Source organism: Ursus arctos, unplaced genomic scaffold (genome assembly GCF_023065955.2).
Source record: "Ursus arctos isolate Adak ecotype North America unplaced genomic scaffold, UrsArc2.0 scaffold_8, whole genome shotgun sequence".
NCBI lineage: Eukaryota > Metazoa > Chordata > Mammalia > Carnivora > Ursidae > Ursus > Ursus arctos.
The window spans coordinates 73,871,557-73,890,353 of record NW_026623100.1 but is presented as its reverse complement, the minus strand read 5'-3'; the positions used below and the strand labels follow the sequence as shown (position 1 = coordinate 73,890,353).

Here is an 18,797-nt window from a genome sequence, read left to right as displayed (position 1 = left end):
TGTCTCCCCTTACCTCCTGGGCAAACTCCTGTTTCTCATCCTGCAGCTTAAATGTCTCCCAGTCTGTGAAGCCATGTTTCCACTCCCCTGTGTCGAGGCGAAAGCTCATTCCTCTGTGCACACAATATGTGATAGCACAAAGTAAGTTCACCTGAACTTTTCTATAAAGGTCTTTGTCTATCACCCCCACTGGCTTTTGGTACTTTGAGCGCAGAAGTTATAAATCATATATAAATGTTTGTTGATAGACTAAATGAATACAAGTATCGTATTTCGAAATTGCTTCTTAAAGCCTAGCACTTAGTGCCCATTTCTGAGCTGCAAAGAAACTGTCGATGTCCAAGTGACAAGGTGCAATTGTCAGCATCTGCCTGACAGCTTGGGTTAGGTATGAAAGTTTGAAATCAAGGGGATTAGAAGAGAGGGTTTGTGAGATTTCTTTAGACGCTAACAGCCAGTGCCCCATGAGCATTGCCGAACCAGACGGAAACCTTCCTTAGCAAGTGTCAGGGAAAATAGCACAGTCCTCCACACTGAAACAATTTGTTCGCATTTACAAGTTCCCATTTTTCTGTATTTTAACTTCTAATTGGTCTCCTCTCTTGTGCTAAGAATGCCATCTGTCCCTTTGACAGGTTTTGGGATTTGATGCCACTCACCAGGAAGTATGACCGTCATAAATACTGGGAGATGATTCTAGCGTCCATCCCAAACAGCCCTGTCTTAGTAACTTCACACAGAATCCCACACTGTTCCTGTGCAGAGATTTTACCATTTCTCAAGCACTTGCTACATTAAAATAAAGCCCTTCACCCCCACGGTTTCTTGGAGCTCATAATATAACGCAAGGTAACATGCATGGTCTTATTTTGATTGTGGGTCTCATATCTGCTCTGTTGCAATAAAAGGGATATTATTACCCCTATTAGTAGATTAGAAAACAGGCTGATGGAAGTAGACTTGCCTGAGATACAGAAACAATATGGTGTCAGGATGTTAAACCTAACTTCTGAATTGAAACCCACCACTCCATGCATACCATCTCTCCCTTAAGGAAGAGCAGAAGGGGTGCCTGGGTGGCTCAGTCGGTTAAGCCTCCAACTCTTGATTTCAGCTCAGATCAAGATCTCAAGATCTCAAGGTCTCAGGATCCTGAGATGGAGCCCGGAGGGGAGTTTGCTTGAGATTCTCTCTCTGCTCCTCCCCCTGCTCACTTGCAGGGGCTCTCTCTCTTAAATAAATAAATCTTGAAGAAGAAGGAGAAGGAGAAGAAGAAGAAGAAGAGGAGGAGGAGGAGGAGGAGGGGGAGGGGGAGGAGGAGGGAAGGAGGAGGGGAAGAAGAAGAGCAGGAATGGGACTCATTATTCCCATTTTATGAACCAAGAAAGTAAAGCCAAGAGGAGGTAAAAGACCAATGTGAGATTCTTCAACAAGTAATTCACAACTCCAGGCTCGAAGACATTCATTTTCTCCCCTGTGGTCTTGTGCTCTGTTTCTGCCTTACGCTACCTTGACTTGGCAGTGCCTTCCTCCAAGTGCAAAGTTACTTAGGTCAAGGACAAGTTAAGAAGAGGTAGGGGGCCCACCCAGGGGTGGCTCTGGTTGGAGAAGGGATCACTAACTAGTCCCAGGACCTCGGAGGATCAGCTACCAGAGAGCTCAACCTGGAACCCGAATGCTGTGATCTGTTGATGGAGGGTTCCCCGAACCCCATCACAGGCAGGCTGGGGCAAGAATGAAGGGAGGGAACTCGAGTATTCCTGCACCTTCATTATAAACCGAGGACTTTATGGGTGCTACCCCACGTCATCCTCACTTAAGTGCTAAGTTAGAGCTGAAGACATCAAGGCTCAGAGTGGCTATCCTCATTCCCCAGTCTGGCAGAGCTCGCTGGCCCGGCTGGCTTCCAAGCTCGGTTGTTGCCATTCTTCATGGCAGCAGACACCGTGCAAGGTGCCGGGGTGAGGCGGGATGGGTTCCTGCCACTCAGGATCTGCTAACCTTGTGAGGGGAGTGACCCACAGCAGGACCCCGATAAAGAACACAAGTGGATTGTGCAAACTGGCGGCTGTCTGTGCGATCAGTGGACAGCTGGAGGGGAAAAGCAGGGTTGGGGGAAAGATCAGCATTCCTTTCTGGAGTCTCCAGCTGATCTCTGAGGAAAGGACTGGAAGCAGAAAAGAAAGAGACTTTCTAGGCCAGAAGCAGCAGTTTCTGGAAATGGACAGATAGACGCTTATCACTGATCACTATTTAAACACAAGGAAACTGAAAGGGCCCCCAGGCAGATGTTAAGGTGGGCCTGGGTGGTCCCGGGAGCTCTAGGGAGTGTCATCAGCATTGAAGGAAATTGAAATTCCCAAGAATCAATGGGCAAATCAACCGCCTATTGTCGAATCCCTTGAAGAGGGGATCTGAAAACCTCAAGTGATAGATGGAGGATACACCCAAATTCAGTCGTGGAGATGGCAGCGTAGTCCCCAAGAAAGAAGGTGGGATGTAGACAGTTTCGCTTGTTCTGATGGGCAATGCCAAGTGGATTCACAGAGCGGATGTGCAGTGAGGATTCCTTGCAGCCCTCTGGGCTCTTTGGAAGACTGGGTTCCCCTCCGCGCAGACCCTTGAGCTCACAAAGGGGCAGCCTAGCGCCCTCATCCATCCCCAGGGCTCCGGGGCCCTGGGCAACCTTCCAGGACAGCATTTCCGGCTTGCCTTTCACAGGACAACCTAAGGTAAACGGAAATTTCGGTTCTACGGTAACAAGAACACCTCCATCCACATGGTTCTTTGCGGTTTACAGAGTATTTTCACGCAGCCTGGTTCTGCGCTTTCCCCAGGGCTCTGTGATGTACTCAGCCTGGAGAAGGCTTCCTGGGGCAAGGGGCTGCTCGACCCGCCTCAAACAAGGCAGAATCACAGTCTGTGAAGGGAGGGCAGGGCCTGTCGGATACTTCTCCTTTTCTAAATCCATAGATTATCGGCATTCAATGAGGATCATTTTTGTTTTCAACATAATTGTGCCAGTAACACTCTCCACCCCAAAACCCTCTCATTGCTGGATCTCAAATTATCCTCCAGCCTCAGAAGTCACCAAAAAAAAAAAAAAAAAAAAAAAAAAAAAAATCGGTCCGGCCTTGGGCACATACAACATCATGTACTTGAAATGGCTTTGGTCGGCTTGCTTCTAATCCTAATTAAACCAGTGCCATTTTGTCCCATCTTGGTCTCTGAACCCCCTCAGCTCCCTTAGTTCAGCACCACTTTGGTCTGAAAGCATGCCAACTAGCCTGGGAAACGACAGAGAACTTTGGGAAATGACTTTAGGCTTCACAAAAAGATTCTTTACTCCCCCCCCCCCAAATGATTAGCTTCATGATTAAGTTTCCTGGAGTGTAACAAAAATATTTTTTGAAAAATAGTAACCAAAACAAAAAATTAAATTTGCTCCTAATCCCACTGGTTAAAAAAAATCATAAAAGAGAAGAGTTTCCCCCTCTGTCTGATTCCATTCTTCAAAATAAACCACTATTAACAACTTGTGGCACATTCCACCCAATTGGCTCTGGGTTTGCGGAGACAGATTCAAGGGCGTGCATATTAAAATGCCAGGCACATTGACCTATACCTTGCTTATTTCCCTTCTTAAGAACACGTATTTTCCTGGTTATTACCTAGAGAGCTAATCCATTACTTTTAGTGGCTGCCTATTATTCTGCAGCTTGGACCCATTACAAGGGATTCAACCATTCTCCCACTGATGGGCATTTAGAGTGTTGTCAGTATTGTTGCTATAAGGAAAAATCCCGCAGCACGCATTCTTGTAAACATATTTTTGTTTTATTATATCTTGTAAGATGGAAGAGTGGGATTGATTTTACTCCTGGAGCTAGAACACCAGCCCTGGGGGAGAGCCGCCCCCCCACCCCCAGCCTTGCCAACACTTGGGCCAATCTGCTAGACCAAAAAAATGTTAATCTCCTTGAGATTTAATTTGCATTTCCCTGACTACTAGTGAATCTGAGCATCTTTTCATATGTTTATGAACAATTTGCATTTCCTATGCAGTGAATTACCTACTCTTATCCTGGACTCCTACTACTATCAGGCTGTTTTTTCCATTCAACGTGTAGGATCTCTTTGAATACATGGGATATACTTTTTGTCTCCTCTATAAGAGGCAAGTATTTTCCATCACACTGTTGTCCTTTGACTTTGCCAACGGTGTATTTTAACTGTAAATTTTAATTTTTCTTATAGTCAAATATATTCCATTTTTCCTTCCTTGTTTCTGGGCTGTGTCTCTCAGAAAATACTCCAATCTCTGTTTTCTTCTTGTACTTTTATATTCTTACTTCTATTTAAATACTCAATCCAGGCTTTTCTTTGTTGTTGTTGTTGTCGTCGTTGTTTGTTTGCTTTTTGTTTTGCAACTGGGTAAGGCAGGGAGCTAGACTTATTTACTCCAAATGAAGAGTCAAGGATTTAAAAGGATTTAATCAGCAAAAATAGATGCATTTTTTGTTGTTGTTGGGGGAAGGGACCCAGTGAAGTTCCTAGGAGAAACTGTGGCCCCTGGACCCAGGAGACCCTTCACTCGTGATCAGGAGGTGGGGGAAGGGGGATACCTAGACGTTGTGGATCTCCTAGCCAGTCATGGGCTGGACCCTTCTGAATGTGTGTTTGTTTTGTCTTGTTTTTAAGAAAGGGATTTGTAGACCAAAACATTCTCCTCAAAACTCTCCTTATTTATAAACCCAATCCTGTGCCAAACTCCGTGTTATCCGTCTACTTCAAGAGTGTGTCCCTCTGAATCCACGGTGAGCTCTTCGACTCATCTCTGCTCTGAGTTGAGACAGAGTAGAAACCACCTGAAGATTTATTTAACGTGCATTCATGTAGCCTGAGAGTGTTTCTACGTTTTAAAAAGAAATGTGAGGTTTCGCTCCAAGCAGACTAGGAAGCAGCAGTAGCCAGGATTCTTGGCGGAAAAAGTCTTTTATCTTTCCATTTGCAAATGAAGGCACCAATAAATACTTGTTGAATTTTATCATTCTGTTAACCTTCAAATTCAGACTTGTCAGTAATTACTGGTTTGCATTAAAAGGAGGAGATTAGAGATTGAGGTCCTGGAAGGATACCTGATTTGCTGGGAGGCACACGGTGTAACTTGGTCTCTTGTCTCCCTGTCCCCTCCTCTTCTGTTTTTTTTTTTTTAAATCAAGGGACGAAAGACTTAACGGCCTGGTGGAGGGCATACAACTGGTGAGAGAAGACAAGGGTAGGCCTTTTAAACGTCGTAACGTTGGCCTGTTTTAAGAGTCCTCTCATTTTGGTAAAATGGTAGGGCAGGCTATTCTGAGTGTCTTTCCTGGGCCCTGCTGCTGCTGCTGAGGGCCTGAAGAAGGTTCTGGAGTAACACTCATTTCTCTCTCCCACTGTTGCCAATAAACAGAAACTATCTCGGAAGAGGTGGCCGCCTTAGGACTCATTCAGGGACCTCTGCCTTGAACGATTTCATCAAGGACTTGCTGTACACAGGTACCTTGCTTTGCCTTTGAGGACCCCTCCTCAGCAAAACAGACAAGGCCTCTCCTTCCAGAGCTCACAGGTTTAGTGAGGGAGGCAGAGCCTGTTTCCCCCGCAGCCTCATGGGGGAAGCGGGCATTGAGCAAACATTCCCAGGCATATATAGTTACAAATGGCAGTAAATGCTCTGAAGGAAAATCCAGGATGCTTGCAGAGAATACAGCAGGAGGGCTGGGTTTAGATTAGGGGGTTAGGGAAAGCAGACGTGAGGGTGTTAAAGGCTTTTGCAAAGGTGAAGTGTTTTACATATGTGAAAGAAATAATAATAATAAAGGTGCTTAGAAGGGCAGCTCATCCTCATTCATGGGCCACTTCCTAGAACTCTGGGAATCTGCCTCTCTCCCCAGAATTCTGTAGGCATCCAGGGTAAGGGTTGGAAGAGCCCTTCACAAATGCTAATATGGGAGCATTTTACAGGCTGCCCCTTGACCCCTGCATCCTCATCCGTAACTAGTTGGAATACTAGGTGAATGGCGGGGATGAGCCGCATTCCCACTTTGGGAAAAGGGAGGTGGAGCAGCTCTCCCGCCCCAATGTGTGTGTGTGTGGGGGGGGGGGGGGTTAGGTTCCCCTACCCCAAACACTCGCGGGAATGTTTCCCCAGGGAAAACCCACCTCTCGGTGTATTTGGTTGTGAAGGGGGCTGCCCAAGGGATCCGGGGTTTTCCTGGGGGAGGTTTGGGGTAGGGGCAATGATCTCTGCTCCCCTTACCCTTAACACCTGTAAAATAACCTTGACCAGAATGAAATGAAGATTTCACAGGGGCGGTGGGATAAGAGAGGGCCCTGCAGCCGGATGGGGGTCTTCACTTCCCCGCAAGACTCCGATTCTGGTAGTAGCAGTCCGAGGCTGACACTCACTCCGGGGGCTGGGTTCGAAGCGCTCTTACAACGCTCCTTTCTCAAAACCACCCTGTGACGTAAGCACCATTACTAACCCCCAACTTCACACGTGAGGGAACTGAGGTCCCAAGAGGCGAAGCAGCGATAGCAGCTTTTCTTTTTTGCCTCCAACCATTTGGAGTCAGGGTTTTGAGCCGAGGTGTGGTCTCCAGGAGGGGTGGACCACAACTTCGATGCGGACCTGCTCAGCTCCCCCATAATTCGGGAAAATACTAGCATTGAGAAGGCTAATTTGGGAGCCCGAGGGGACGGGTCTCACGCCCCTTCCCCTCGGAAGCCGCGCAGTGGGGAGGCCTGGGTGACAGTGCCGCGGGGGCGGCGGGGGGGCCCCACTCGCGTCCCCAAGACCCGGCCCAGCAGCTCCGCTTTCTGCTCGGTCTCCGCGAGGTGTCGCCTTCGGCCGAAGAAACCGCCGCGGCGCCACCCTCGCGTCCTGAAGTTATTTATTTATTTTCAAACAAGGGGGGCGCCCCTCTCCTTTCAATTTAAAACTAGAAACATCTTGCGGTCTCGTTCCTCAACGGGCGCGTCCTCCTCCTCCTCCCGTTCTGCACCGAGGTCTAGCCTCCCTTCCAGATCGCACACAAGCAACCCCACCGCCAGGCCTCGCTCCACGTAGGCGTAGCGCTCAGCCGAACACAAACGCAGTCAGGGCGGGGGCTGGGTGAGGAGCCTCGGCTTCCACCTCCCCCAACCCCCCGCCCCACTCCCCCAGTACACACCCCCGGAGCCCTCCGGAAAAAAATATTTTAATGCCAAGCAATTGCCAGGCTCGCAGGGTGGGTGCTGCATTGCACCGCGCGGCGCGCAGCTGGTTCGCAGAGTGCACCGGGTGCAAGCCCGGGGGTCTAAAAGCGAGGGAGTAGCACACCCCGGGCTTTCCCAGCTTTGCAGCCTTCTCTCTGCAAAGAAGAAAAGCAAGTGGCTTTTGGCGCGAAAGCCTTGGCGCCTCCCCTGATTTTTATGGAAATCAAGAGGGCGGGGTAAAGCCGCTTTCCTCTGCCTTTCTCCCTCCCCCTTGTCTGTGCCGCAGCCCCCTTCTCTCCCCGCCCCCCGGGTGTGTCAGATTTTTCAGTTAATAATATCCCCCGAGCTTCAAAGCGCAGCCAGTGACAGTCATCTGTCTGGACGCGCTGGGTGGATGCGGGGGGCTCCTGGGAACTGGGTTGGAGCCGAGCTAGCGCTAGCCAGGCGCAAGCGCGCACAGACTGCAGCCACCCGAAGACCACCACCCCCGGGCCACCCGGAGACCCCCGCGCAGAATCGCCTCTGGATCCCCAGCAGTCCGCGGGAGGTAAGGAGCGGGGGTTGCAAACTGCCCCGCGCCCCCCGGGCGGGGAGCGCGGCGGGAAGGCAAGCCCTGGACGGGATCGCGGCTAGCGCACTGGGCGCTCGAATATCCTCGGGGGACTGTTTCTGCTTCCGAAACAAAACCGTCTCGGGGTTTTCCCTGAAAAGCCAGTTCCAGCCCCGAAGGCACCCCGGGTGGAAGAGACCCGCCCTAATCCTTTTTACAGCCTTTGCCAGGGGGGTGTAATGGCTTCATCGGGAAGAAATTCGCCCTTCTCTAGAACATTTATCAGTGTTCGAGCTGACGGGGAGCCGGTGCGTCCCCACCCCGACGCTGGGGTTCTCCAAAGGGTGCCCCTGGAGGAAGAAGAGGGGGATTAGACAGGGCGAGGCCGCCGCGGTGGTAATCTGGGTCACGACTGCTCCAGCCCGGAGGAGACGCGGCTCTCCTGGCGACCCTGCACCATTTCTGGGAAGTGGGGTTCAGGCGCTCCCCTCTCCCAGGAAGACGACGTTGTTGGGGTTTTGGAAGAGTGGGGGCGGGGTTAGAGAGGTTCAAAATAAGCTATTGGCAGGACTCTCCCTGCAGCGGACGGATTGCTGAGGGGCGTCTGCTCTCATTTGGGGGTGGGGGGGTTGTGGGTTTGGGTGCCCGACGTTGGTCTCGGTCTGGAGAAAGGCGTTTTCCATTTGCAAAGTTTCCTAAATCCCCCGCTATCTTTTGCACTCCCGAGGTTGCAATTTTACAAAGGAGGGATTGAGGATACTCCAGATCTTATGCCCAGTAGCTGGGTTGGAGCCCTGGGCTTCCTTTGAGCAGCTGGACCTACGTGGTGCAACTGGGTTGTCGGGGAGCTGGAGAGAGCTAGGATTCTGCAGCCTGGAGCAGCCCCCTCCCCCAGGCACTGCCGAGTGTGAATGAAATGGCAGTTTCCAAAGTTGCAGAGCCACGCCACCACCCCCCGCATCTGCATGCCCCCTCCCACCCCCTGTCGTAGACAGCTTGTACACAAAAGGAGGGAGGGAGAGAGCGAGAGCCAGAACTTCCTCCACCTTCGGGAGCACCAGGCGGAGTGGCGGGGGGCTCGTAGGGGAGACGGAGGAGCCGGGTGAGAGGGGGCGCCCACTGCCCGCCCCCCCATTCGGCTCCGCTTGCCAACCCTCTCCCGGTGTGTCTGTCGGTTGCAGTGTCGGAGATTGGCGCGGGCCCCCGCCCTCCGCGCCCCCCACGGGAAGGAAGCACCCCCCTAACTAAAAAGAGCTGAGCGGAAAGAAGCCCTCATTCGCCGGTCAGGAGGCGAGCCGATGCCGAGCTGCACCGCGTCCACCATGCCGGGGATGATCTGCAAGAACCCAGACCTTGAGTTTGACTCTCTGCAGCCCTGCTTCTACCCGGACGAAGATGACTTCTACTTCGGCGGCCCCGACTCGACCCCCCCGGGGGAGGACATCTGGAAGAAGTTCGAGCTGCTGCCCACGCCCCCGCTGTCGCCCAGCCGTGCCTTCCCGGAGCACAGCCCCGAGCCCCCGAACTGGGCCACCGAGATGCTGCTGCCCGAGGCCGACCTGTGGGGTAACCCGGCCGAGGAGGACGCGTTCGGCCTGGGGGGCCTGGGCGGCCTCACCCCCAATCCGGTCATCCTCCAGGACTGCATGTGGAGCGGCTTCTCGGCCCGCGAGAAGCTGGAGCGCGCCGTGAGCGAGAAGCTGCAGCACGGCCGCGGGCCGCCGGCCGCCGGGCCCGCCGCCCCGGCCCCGGGAGCGGGCGCCACCAGCCCTGCGGGCCGCGGGCACTGCGCGGCGGCGGGGGCGGGCCGCGCCGGGGCCGCCCTGCCAGCGGAGCTCGCCCACCCGGCCGCCGAGTGCGTGGATCCCGCCGTGGTCTTCCCCTTCCCGGTGAACAAGCGCGAGCCCGCGCCCGCCACTCCGGCCGGTGCCCCGGCGGCGGGCGCTGCGGTCGCCTCGGGGGCGGGTGCCGCAGCCTCGGCCGGCGCCCCGGCGGCCGTCCCCCCGCGCCCCGGCGGCCGCCCGGCCAGTGGCGGTGACCACAAGGCTCTCAGCACCTCCGGAGAGGACACCCTGAGCGACTCAGGTAAAGACCGTGCCAGAGGCCGGCTGTCTCCGGGGGCACTGGAGCCGGAGTCGCGCTCCCTTTGTTACTCTTCGTGGCTTTGGGGGGATATTTTAGAGGTGGTGCTGGTGGCAGAGGGCCAGCCTCCTCCAAGCCGAGCCCCGGGATGAGGAGAGGGGGAGTGGAAGCAGCCAGGAGGGTGTTCCGCAAAGTCTCACCCTCGCTGAAGTTCCTTCCACCCTGTCCGGGAGCCCCACTCGATCACTGCCCTCACCCGTCCCCCACCTCTCGGTTGCGGCCAGTCTAGGGATAAATTCAGGAAAAGTTGGGTGGCGAAAGCTGGGGGGGAGCGTAGAGGTGCGCTGGGTGCGTTTTCGGGGCGGAAACCTGTTAGCACGAAGGTGGAGAGGGACTGCCTCCCGGGTCGGGGGAGGGCAGGCGCCGGGAGAAGACACAAAGGCGGTGTAAAATCCTATGTAGGGCGCAGGAAGGTAGAGGGAGGTTGCACAGATGGCTACTACCGCTTTTATTTATTTATTTTTTTCAAGCCTGGGTAGTCTTCCCCGCCCTCGGTGGGTGGTGGGCCATTTGCTCCTGGTCCGTGGCCAGCAGGCGGCGATATGCTGGCCAGCGGGCCCGCAGAGGATCGGAAAGGCAGGGGGTGGCGGGGGCACCGGGCACCCCTCCCGCCCGCCCTTCATTCAGCAGCCGGTGGCAAGGACAGCAGCGGTTGTGTACATTCTCGAGGGGCTGCCTCTTTACAGGGTGCGCTGCGAACTGGGTTCCGTTTAGTCTCCGGCGAGAATTCTGAGACTAATGTCAGCTCGGAGTTACTTTGTGACCCAGTGCCCTTCAAGGTGAGGAGGGCCGGCACTTAGGCCCTCCAGGAATGCACACTCGCGCGGGAAGGCACCCATTGATTGCTTCTATTGTGTGCCTGTGTCTGCCTTAGACTGTAGGGTTGGGTTCAAACCCAGACTTTGTCTGGGACCCTGGAGGTAAAGAACTCTGTCCAAACACTTGAATAGCCCTTGTCCTGGCGGCGGGGAACTGGGGCCCCATTGGATCTTGAAAACCAGTGCTCTCAGAATGCAGGTGGATAAAAAGCCTATATTTCCTTGAGGGCCGAGGATGGATCCCTCTAAGGCTCCTGGAAGGAAACTTGGTGATAAGCCTCCAGTTTGAATTGGGTCTGTCCCTTTAATGTCTGTGCCTTGACAGCTCTCGGTGAGGAAGCACTTCCTTCCAACAGCTGTCTTCTTGGCAGAAAACCAAAACATTGGCTTAAAGGGACCCACAGACTGGAACAGCCTCACATTTCGGCTTTAGAACAAATCCCACAATTGTTCAGCTTTCCGGCCCCCTTCAGATCAAGCAGAAGATGTGTTTTGATTTTCATGCTTGTATTTTAAACAATAATTTTCTATCTCAGCGAGGTAGTAAAGGAGGAGAGAGGGGGAAATGCAGACACGATGCTACATGTTTTTGTGTTGCTGTTATTGCCGGAGACTTTGGGAAGAGGCGCCCCCACTTTGGGGTTGAGAGTTCCTGTGGATTCCGACTTTGTAGTTTGGATATGGTCTTTGTTAGATGAACACCTGCTTACTATGCCTAACTCAGGTTTAGGGCAGGCAGGTTCTTTTTCTGCCTTGGTTCATTAAATTGCCCTTTCAGCGTAAGGACTTAAAATCAAACTCAACTATGTGTCAGTTGCTAAACGAGAGGCTCCTGAAATGGGGATCCTCATTTCTTAAGTGTGGAGCGAGAAATATGAGCGAGTCTTTGGGAAACACTGATGATAAAAGCTTATTACCGTCTGCTGGCATCTGCCTGCTAGGCCCGGTTCTCTGTAGTCCCTGTCCAACTCAAGAACCCTGTGGTTAGCCCCCTTGAAACTGAGACTTCAAAAGTTTAACTTGCCCAGGGTCCCCCAGCTCGTGTACGATGGAGTCAGATTCTGCCCAACCCCAAAGCCCGAGTTTGTATTTTTGCCACCTGTGTTTTGCTGAAGTCAGAGTGGAGGCTGAAGGGTTGAGGAGTGTGGGCAAGGTGGCCTTTCCAGATGTATTTAATTTCCAGACGTTCGGTAGGATCCTGTCCGCGTCTGTGCGGGTGGATCCCCCTTGCAAGCTATGGGCCAGCACCTGCCGGAAGAGACCGAGTGTAGCGATCGGGGTAGTCCCTGTGTGTCTCACCAAGCGAATGACTCCCATCTTGTTCTTAGATGATGAGGATGACGAAGAGGAAGACGAGGAGGAGGAGATCGACGTGGTGACCGTGGAGAAGCGGCGGTCCTCCTCCCACAGCAAGGCTGTCACCACCTTCACCATCACCGTGCGCCCCAAGAACGCAGCCCTGGGCCCGGGGAGGGTGCAGTCGGGGGAGCTCATCCTCAAGCGCTGTGTCCCCATCCACCAGCAGCACAACTATGCCGCCCCGTCTCCCTACGTGGAGAGCGAGGATGTGCCGCCCCAGAAGAAGATCAAGAGCGAAGCCTCCCCCCGCCCCCTCAAGAGCGTCATCCCCCCGAAGGCGAAGAGCTTGAGTCCCCGCAACTCTGACTCGGAGGACAGCGAGCGCCGCCGGAACCACAACATTCTGGAGCGCCAGCGCCGGAACGACCTGCGCTCGAGCTTCCTCACGCTCAGGGACCACGTGCCAGAGCTGGTGAAGAACGAGAAGGCCGCCAAGGTGGTCATTTTGAAAAAGGCCACCGAGTACGTCCACTCCCTTCAGGCCGAGGAGCACCAGCTGTTGCTGGAGAAGGAGAAGTTGCAGGCCAGGCAGCAGCAGTTGCTAAAGAAGATCGAACACGCGCGGACTTGCTAAACGTTCTCGAAACCGGACAGTCACTCTGCCACTTTGCACATTTTGATTTTTTTTTTTTTTAAACAAACATTGTGTTGACATTAAGAATGTTGGTTTACTTTCAAATCGGTCCCCTGTCGAGTTTGGATCCGGGTGGGGGGCAGGACCCGTGGGGGTTTCTGCCAGGACCTCGGCAGAGGGCCTGCGTGATGGGATGCTGGGTGGCCCTTGCGGTGTCCTCCGTGTCCCCTCCGAGACCGCGGTCGAAGTTCGTGACAGTTGGGAGCCTCTGGGCTGTTGAAGTCACCTTGTTTGTTCCAAGTTTCCAAACAACAGAAAGTCATTCCTTCTTTTTAAAATGGTGCTTAAGTTCCAGCAGATGTCACAGAAGGGGTTTGCCATTGGATACCCCTGGGGAACATTTCTGTAAATACCATGGACACACCCGCCTTTTGTATACGTCCTGGGTAATGAGAGGTGGCTTTTGCGGCCAGTATTAGACCGGAAGTTCATACCTAAGTACTGTAATACCTCAATGTTTGAGGAGCATGTTTTGTATACAAATATATTGTTAATCTCTGTTATGTACTGTACTAATTCTTACACTGCCTGTATACTTTAGTATGATGCGGATACATAACTAAATTTGATACTTATATTTTCGTATGAAAATGAGTTGTGAAAGTTTTGAGTAGATATTACTTTATCACTTTTTGAACTAAGAAACTTTTGTAAAGAAATTTACTATATATATATGCCTTTTTCCTAGCCTGTTTCTTCCTGTTAATGTATTTGTTCATGTTTGGTGCATAGAACTGGGTAAATGCAAAGTTCTGTGTTTAATTTCTTCAAAATGTATATATTTAGTGCTGCATCTTATAGCACTTTGAAATACCTCATGTTTATGAAAATAAATAGCAATTAAATGATGCAGCTTTTTTTTTTCCTTAATAACACTAGTTTAACTCTAAGCACTCTGTCCCTTAAGTGTAAATAGTACATACGTTGTGGAGGGAACTTGGGCTCCCTAGGCAGCCCTTTTACGTCTCTGCAGCCCTGGCTGGAGAGGGGCCACTCTCCCCACTTGGTGTGGAGAGAACGGAGTTTGGGAAGGTGAAGGTATTTCTTCCAGATTACACAGAATGGAGACATTCGTGACTGTGCATCTTAACAGCTAGCATTCAGTGATTTACAAAGAAAGCACTTTCATGTATATTGGCCATTTAATGGCATTAAACTCAGACAGCAGTCTCGGTCAACCCTAAATTTAGAGTGAGTGTGATCAAGACAGGGTTGTGAAACCTGGCTATATTGGTAATATTTGTTCCATTGATGGATGGCCTTTGAAGCTCGTGTAGATTGTCTCCAAGAATATTCTTCAGAATGCACTAGGACTTGAGGTTCTGCGTCAGGCACTGTAGCAGAATGAAAAGATGTTGGTCCCTCCCCTGGAGGAGCGCTCAACCTGGTGCCCAGAAGGACCTCATGAAGCAACGGGTGTATGGCTCGAATCAAGGGCCATGTACCTTCAGGAGACACACCGGGGTGCGTGTAGCTCTGTGGACTTCACACAGGTATTTGGGCTGCCCTGTGGTAGCAGGATTAACCTTTGCGGGCTCTGGAGGACGGCCAGGCTCAGTGGAATGGAGGGAGGCACAATTCAGCTAGGAAGGCAGTTCTGAGTTTCCCTGATGGGAAAGGTGTTACCTTTGCCTCCGAGGCATTCAGCTCAGAACTGAAAGCTTACACATAATCTATTTCTTTTCGGACTGAAAAGTAGTACTCCGGTCACTTGTCTAAGGTTTCATTCATCAGAAAAAGGCCTTTGCTTTGCCAAGAAGACAGGTGCAACAATGATAATGCTTGTCTTGGTCACAGGGCTTGTGAGGGGCAGTGATGGGAGAATCCAGACCCTGTGGGTCCCTGTCTGCTTCGGCTATTGTGTAAAAGCCAGGGGGGAATTAGGACTCGAGGTCCTCTTCATCCCGGTTTACACCCACACGTCCTAAAGCTAATGAGGTTGGCGGTATTGCCTTGGACACTCTGATGGTCAGAGCGTGTTGAGAACCATGAGAGTCTTGTTTAATAATCTCTCCACTTGCCCCCATCCCCACACTAGAAAATCATGAAACTTCTTTGAAAGTACTTTTGAATTATTCCAAAAGACTTCCTGTCCCCAATCACCCTGCAGCTTCGGCACCTTGTGTATCCATGAGCCAAAACAAAGTTAAGTGACCTCAAAGTCATTGAGATTTTTTTTTAAAAGATTTATTTACTTTAGAGAGAGAGCGAGCGAGCGGGAATGCTGTAAGGGGGGGGGGGGTGCAGAGGGAGAGAATCTTCAAGCAGACTTCCCCGCTGAGTGTGGAGCCTCCCTGTGGGGCTTGATTTCAAGACCCATGAGATCACGACCTGAGCCAAAACCAAGAGTTGGATGCTTAACCCACTAAGCCACCCAGGTGCCCAAAAGTCATTGAGATTCTTGAAGCTCAACTCTATCACCCCAATTTCTCTATTTCTGGGTCCATGAGGGGCCTAACCAGGTGCTTTGGATGAGATGGAACTCTAGCCACAGAAGAGGAAAACTTGTGATGAATTAGGCTCTAAAATAATTCCCACCAGGCCCTGTTTTCACTCTGGCCCCTGGGAAGCTCAGAGACAAATTCTGTGGTCTCATTCTACATACCTGGTGCCCATCCTCTCTTTTCTTCTAAAGCTCACCATCTCTTGTTTTTCATTATTAGTTTAACCACCCTTTTTATGTTCTTTATTTTGTTACATAAAAGAGAAGTTTTTGTATTAGGTGGATCATATTTATGAATTATAATATTACAGCTAAGGTGAAATGCCACTTATTTGCCTTTCCTGGACCAGCTGAGGGAAATCGTCACCCAATTGAGCTCTGCGCTTACCTATAAGGTAATTGCTGTATTCAGAAGAATCGAAGCAATCGTTTCAAGCACATGGGAAACCATCTCTGTGTTCCAAGAGCAGTTTTGAGACTGAGGAATTGCTCTACAGGAGTTAGATCAAGAAATTATAGGACTTCGATGTAGCACAGAGATCATCTCATTGAATTATTTTCGTTTATAGAAGGGAGTCGTGGGATCCCATATCGAATGAGTGGCCAAACCCAGGACTGGAGTCGGATCTCGGGATGAGGGACGCAGTGTTCTTTCCATGGTGGTGGCTTTCCCGCTGCTTACCCTGTTGCCTCCCTACCCCCTGGGCCATCCGTCCACCCACAGCATGTGTCTGTATTAATTCTAGATGATCGATCCTGCATTAAAAGCTTCCAGGAGCCCTCCCCCACATAGAAGATGAAGTCCAGATCCTTCAGCCTGGTGCATGAGGCTGCTTTGCCCCCTGGTTCAGCAGCTCAGTCACCCCTGCCCCTCCGCAGGTGCTCTTGCTCCAGCCACACCAGACAGAGCCACGCTTTCTTACCTCTTGTTTCGGCACCTTCTCTCCTCCCAGGTTATCCAGTTTCTGTTTATTGAAATCCTTTTCAACCTCAATGGCAAACCCAATGTCGTGTTCAAGTGGTCTTTCTCATCCCCCCAGGTGGGCCTCATCCAGCTCTTGATCTGATGTCGCTGCTGGAGATGGAAGAGTGCTCATCAGCCCAAGACCTCCTAGACTGTGGGGTCCCCAAAAGCAGGTACTGTGTCCCCTTCGCCTCTGATCCTTCAGCCCCAGTTGCCTGGTGACTGAAGATGACAGACCCTTGGCAGAATGGCTGGTGGCTGACGAGGCAGCCGAGGAAGGAGCCAGCGAAAGATTTGATTTCCTTTATGCACGTGCCTCCTGCCAGCCCGTTTGGTTCTTGAGCTCCTCAGTCTAATACAAATGGGGAAACATCCCTTAGGCATCGCTGAATGCCTGGTATGGACTGCTGGAAGTGAAGGCCAATGCACACAGAGGCCTGTCTTCAGGAAGCCCACAGTCTGGAAGGGAGTCCAGTCCCCAGGCTTGGTGTAGAAGCAGGGGAGGCAGGAGAGACTGGTGGAGGATGGGGGAGTGTTGAGCCAAAGCACAAGAGGGGTCCCATGGCTGAATCAGACTCTGCACCTGTGGGCTCTGGTTTGGATCTCTCTCTCGGTTGGAGGAAACTGGTTTGCTGGTCTACCAAAGGCCTGAGGAGTCTTGGAGACTTCTCTGAGGCCATTGACTGTTTGCACTGTGGTGACGGCAGAACAAGGCCTCCCACCCCTGGGTAGCACCATAGCAATCACCGAGTGATTTTTACACCTGAGTTTCACCGCCCTTCAGTGGTGTTGACCAGTTCATCATATGCCCATTTTGGGGAGTTGGGGTTTCCGGGTTTGACTTTCATTAATTTCTGTGGTGGCTCTCTGGAGAATCCTACTTCGGGTTGTTTTTAGAAGCCGAGGTTATTAGGTTTGGAATAGGCTGAGGATCTATCTAGCTCAGTCTCCCACTTCAGAGGTGCGTAAGAGCACACAGTCCGCTCATGGGCACTCATTCTTCTTCCTTCCCTCCATCTCTCTCTTTATCCCTCCCTACCTTCTTCTCTTTCCTGCTCTCTCACGGCAAATATTTATTTAGCATCTATCCTGTGTCAAGCACTATTTCAGGCACTTGGGAGACATCAACAAAAAAAGAGGCAGAACTCCCCCAAATTCCCGCTTTTGTGGACTTTATGGTCTAGGAGAGAGTGACAACAGTGAAAAGAAAGCTAATAAGCAGGTAAGTGAAACAGCATTCAGTAAGTTGGTGGATGCTTTGAAAGCGAAGAAGGGAAGGGGGAATCAGGGAAGCACAGTGGGAGGGAGGCAGGTGGCAACTTTGAGTCAATGGTGGGGAAGGTGTCCTGGGCTGAGCCGTGGGCCCCAGGAGGACAGCACACAGCTCTGAGCACTGTGGTGGCTGCTCGGCTGGCCACCAGACATCGGGCCTCAGGCTTCGGGGCTCTTCCCCCTGCATCTGCCTCTGGACATTGGCACATGCCTCCACAGCCTCTCATTCACTCCTTCAAGGGGAAGCAAGAGTGGCTCTGAGGTGAGACTCCCCGGTGTGAACGTGACTCCCACACCCACAGGCTCCGGGTTGGGCAGTTCCCCCACCTGTATAACTGGGGATGACGGTCCCCCCCATTTCACAGAGGGGTTTAGGGGGGCGATCACAAACGAACTTCCGTCCGGCGCCTGCGATAGCCCCTGGCCCATGATGGGGTGCGACGTACGGCTGTTAAATAATCTGATTTCTTGCAGACAGAAGCCTTCCTCTCGCCTTTCCCCCGGTATGTTACTAGGGCAAAGAATCTCTAAGAAACATTTGCTGGAGAACAAACTCGAGCCTGAGCTCCACAAGAAGTTTGTGGACTTTTGTTTCTCAAAAGAGGCCTTACAAAACCTAAAAACGGGTACCTTGGAAACAAATGAATGTGAGCTTTGAAGCCTATTTTAAGACGGAGCCTAGGAATTCGAGGGCCTCGAAGCATCTACCCCTTCTACAATGGTTTATTAGTTTTCCTTACTTGTAAAGGAAATCTCTTCATAGGCCACTGACCAGGGTTACCTGATCTCTTTTGATATTGACGTATCATGCTACAAGACATTCAAACTGAAACCTTTGACCAGGAGTAGTTAACAGAGCCTTTTTATGGTGGAAGCAGACAGACCGATTGGTACAATGCACTTTTGGAGAAACGTACACAGCACGAACTCCCGTGATAAATACAGACGACTCACTGTGGGACGCGCTCTGAAGACGCAACACAAAAACGATGCTTTCTTCTGCTTTCTAGCAGACCCACGATTTTCAGCAGCCTTTGGGAGGTGGTGTGGGATGGGGAAACAAGTCCATTCCTTCATAAATTGGCAGTCTGCTAGAGGTTGAATTTCTTGGCATAGGCTACCATTTTCCTGAGGGAGGGCCTTCCAGCCACCTCTCCACTCCACAAAGTGAGGTGCCGAGCTGACCGGGAGGCAGCCCTGGGTAACAGAGATATCTAGTTTGGAGGCAGAAGTCCTCAGCTCGGATCTTAGCTCAGTCATTTGCTATTTTCAACCTTGGCATGGGAAGGTAACCTCCTGTCGCTCCGTCGTCACGTCTGTAAGTGCAATGAGGAGGAGCTGGTAATCTCCAAGGCCCCCTTTCCATTCCAAAGAATCAG

General features: G+C 51.7%; 1 protein-coding gene across 1 annotated transcript; it reads left to right on the top strand.

Moving 5' to 3' along the window:
* The first annotated feature begins 7,613 nt into the window (after positions 1-7,613).
* Positions 7,614-13,635, top strand: MYCN (MYCN proto-oncogene, bHLH transcription factor). Its single transcript, XM_048222708.2, has 3 exons — positions 7,614-7,783; positions 8,968-9,871; positions 12,075-13,635. The coding sequence occupies exons 2-3, from the start codon at positions 9,085-9,087 to the stop codon at positions 12,677-12,679; spliced, it is 1,392 nt and encodes a 463-aa protein (XP_048078665.1). The 5' UTR covers positions 7,614-7,783; positions 8,968-9,084; the 3' UTR covers positions 12,680-13,635.
* The last annotated feature ends 5,162 nt before the right edge of the window (positions 13,636-18,797 follow it).

Coding starts and splice junctions, on each gene's coding strand:
- MYCN (XM_048222708.2), top strand. CDS start 9,085: ATGCCGAGCTGCACCGCGTCCACCATGCCGGGGATGATCTGCAAGAAC. Junction 9,872..12,074: donor GGACACCCTGAGCGACTCAG/GTAAAGACCGTG, acceptor TCTTGTTCTTAG/ATGATGAGGATGACGAAGAG.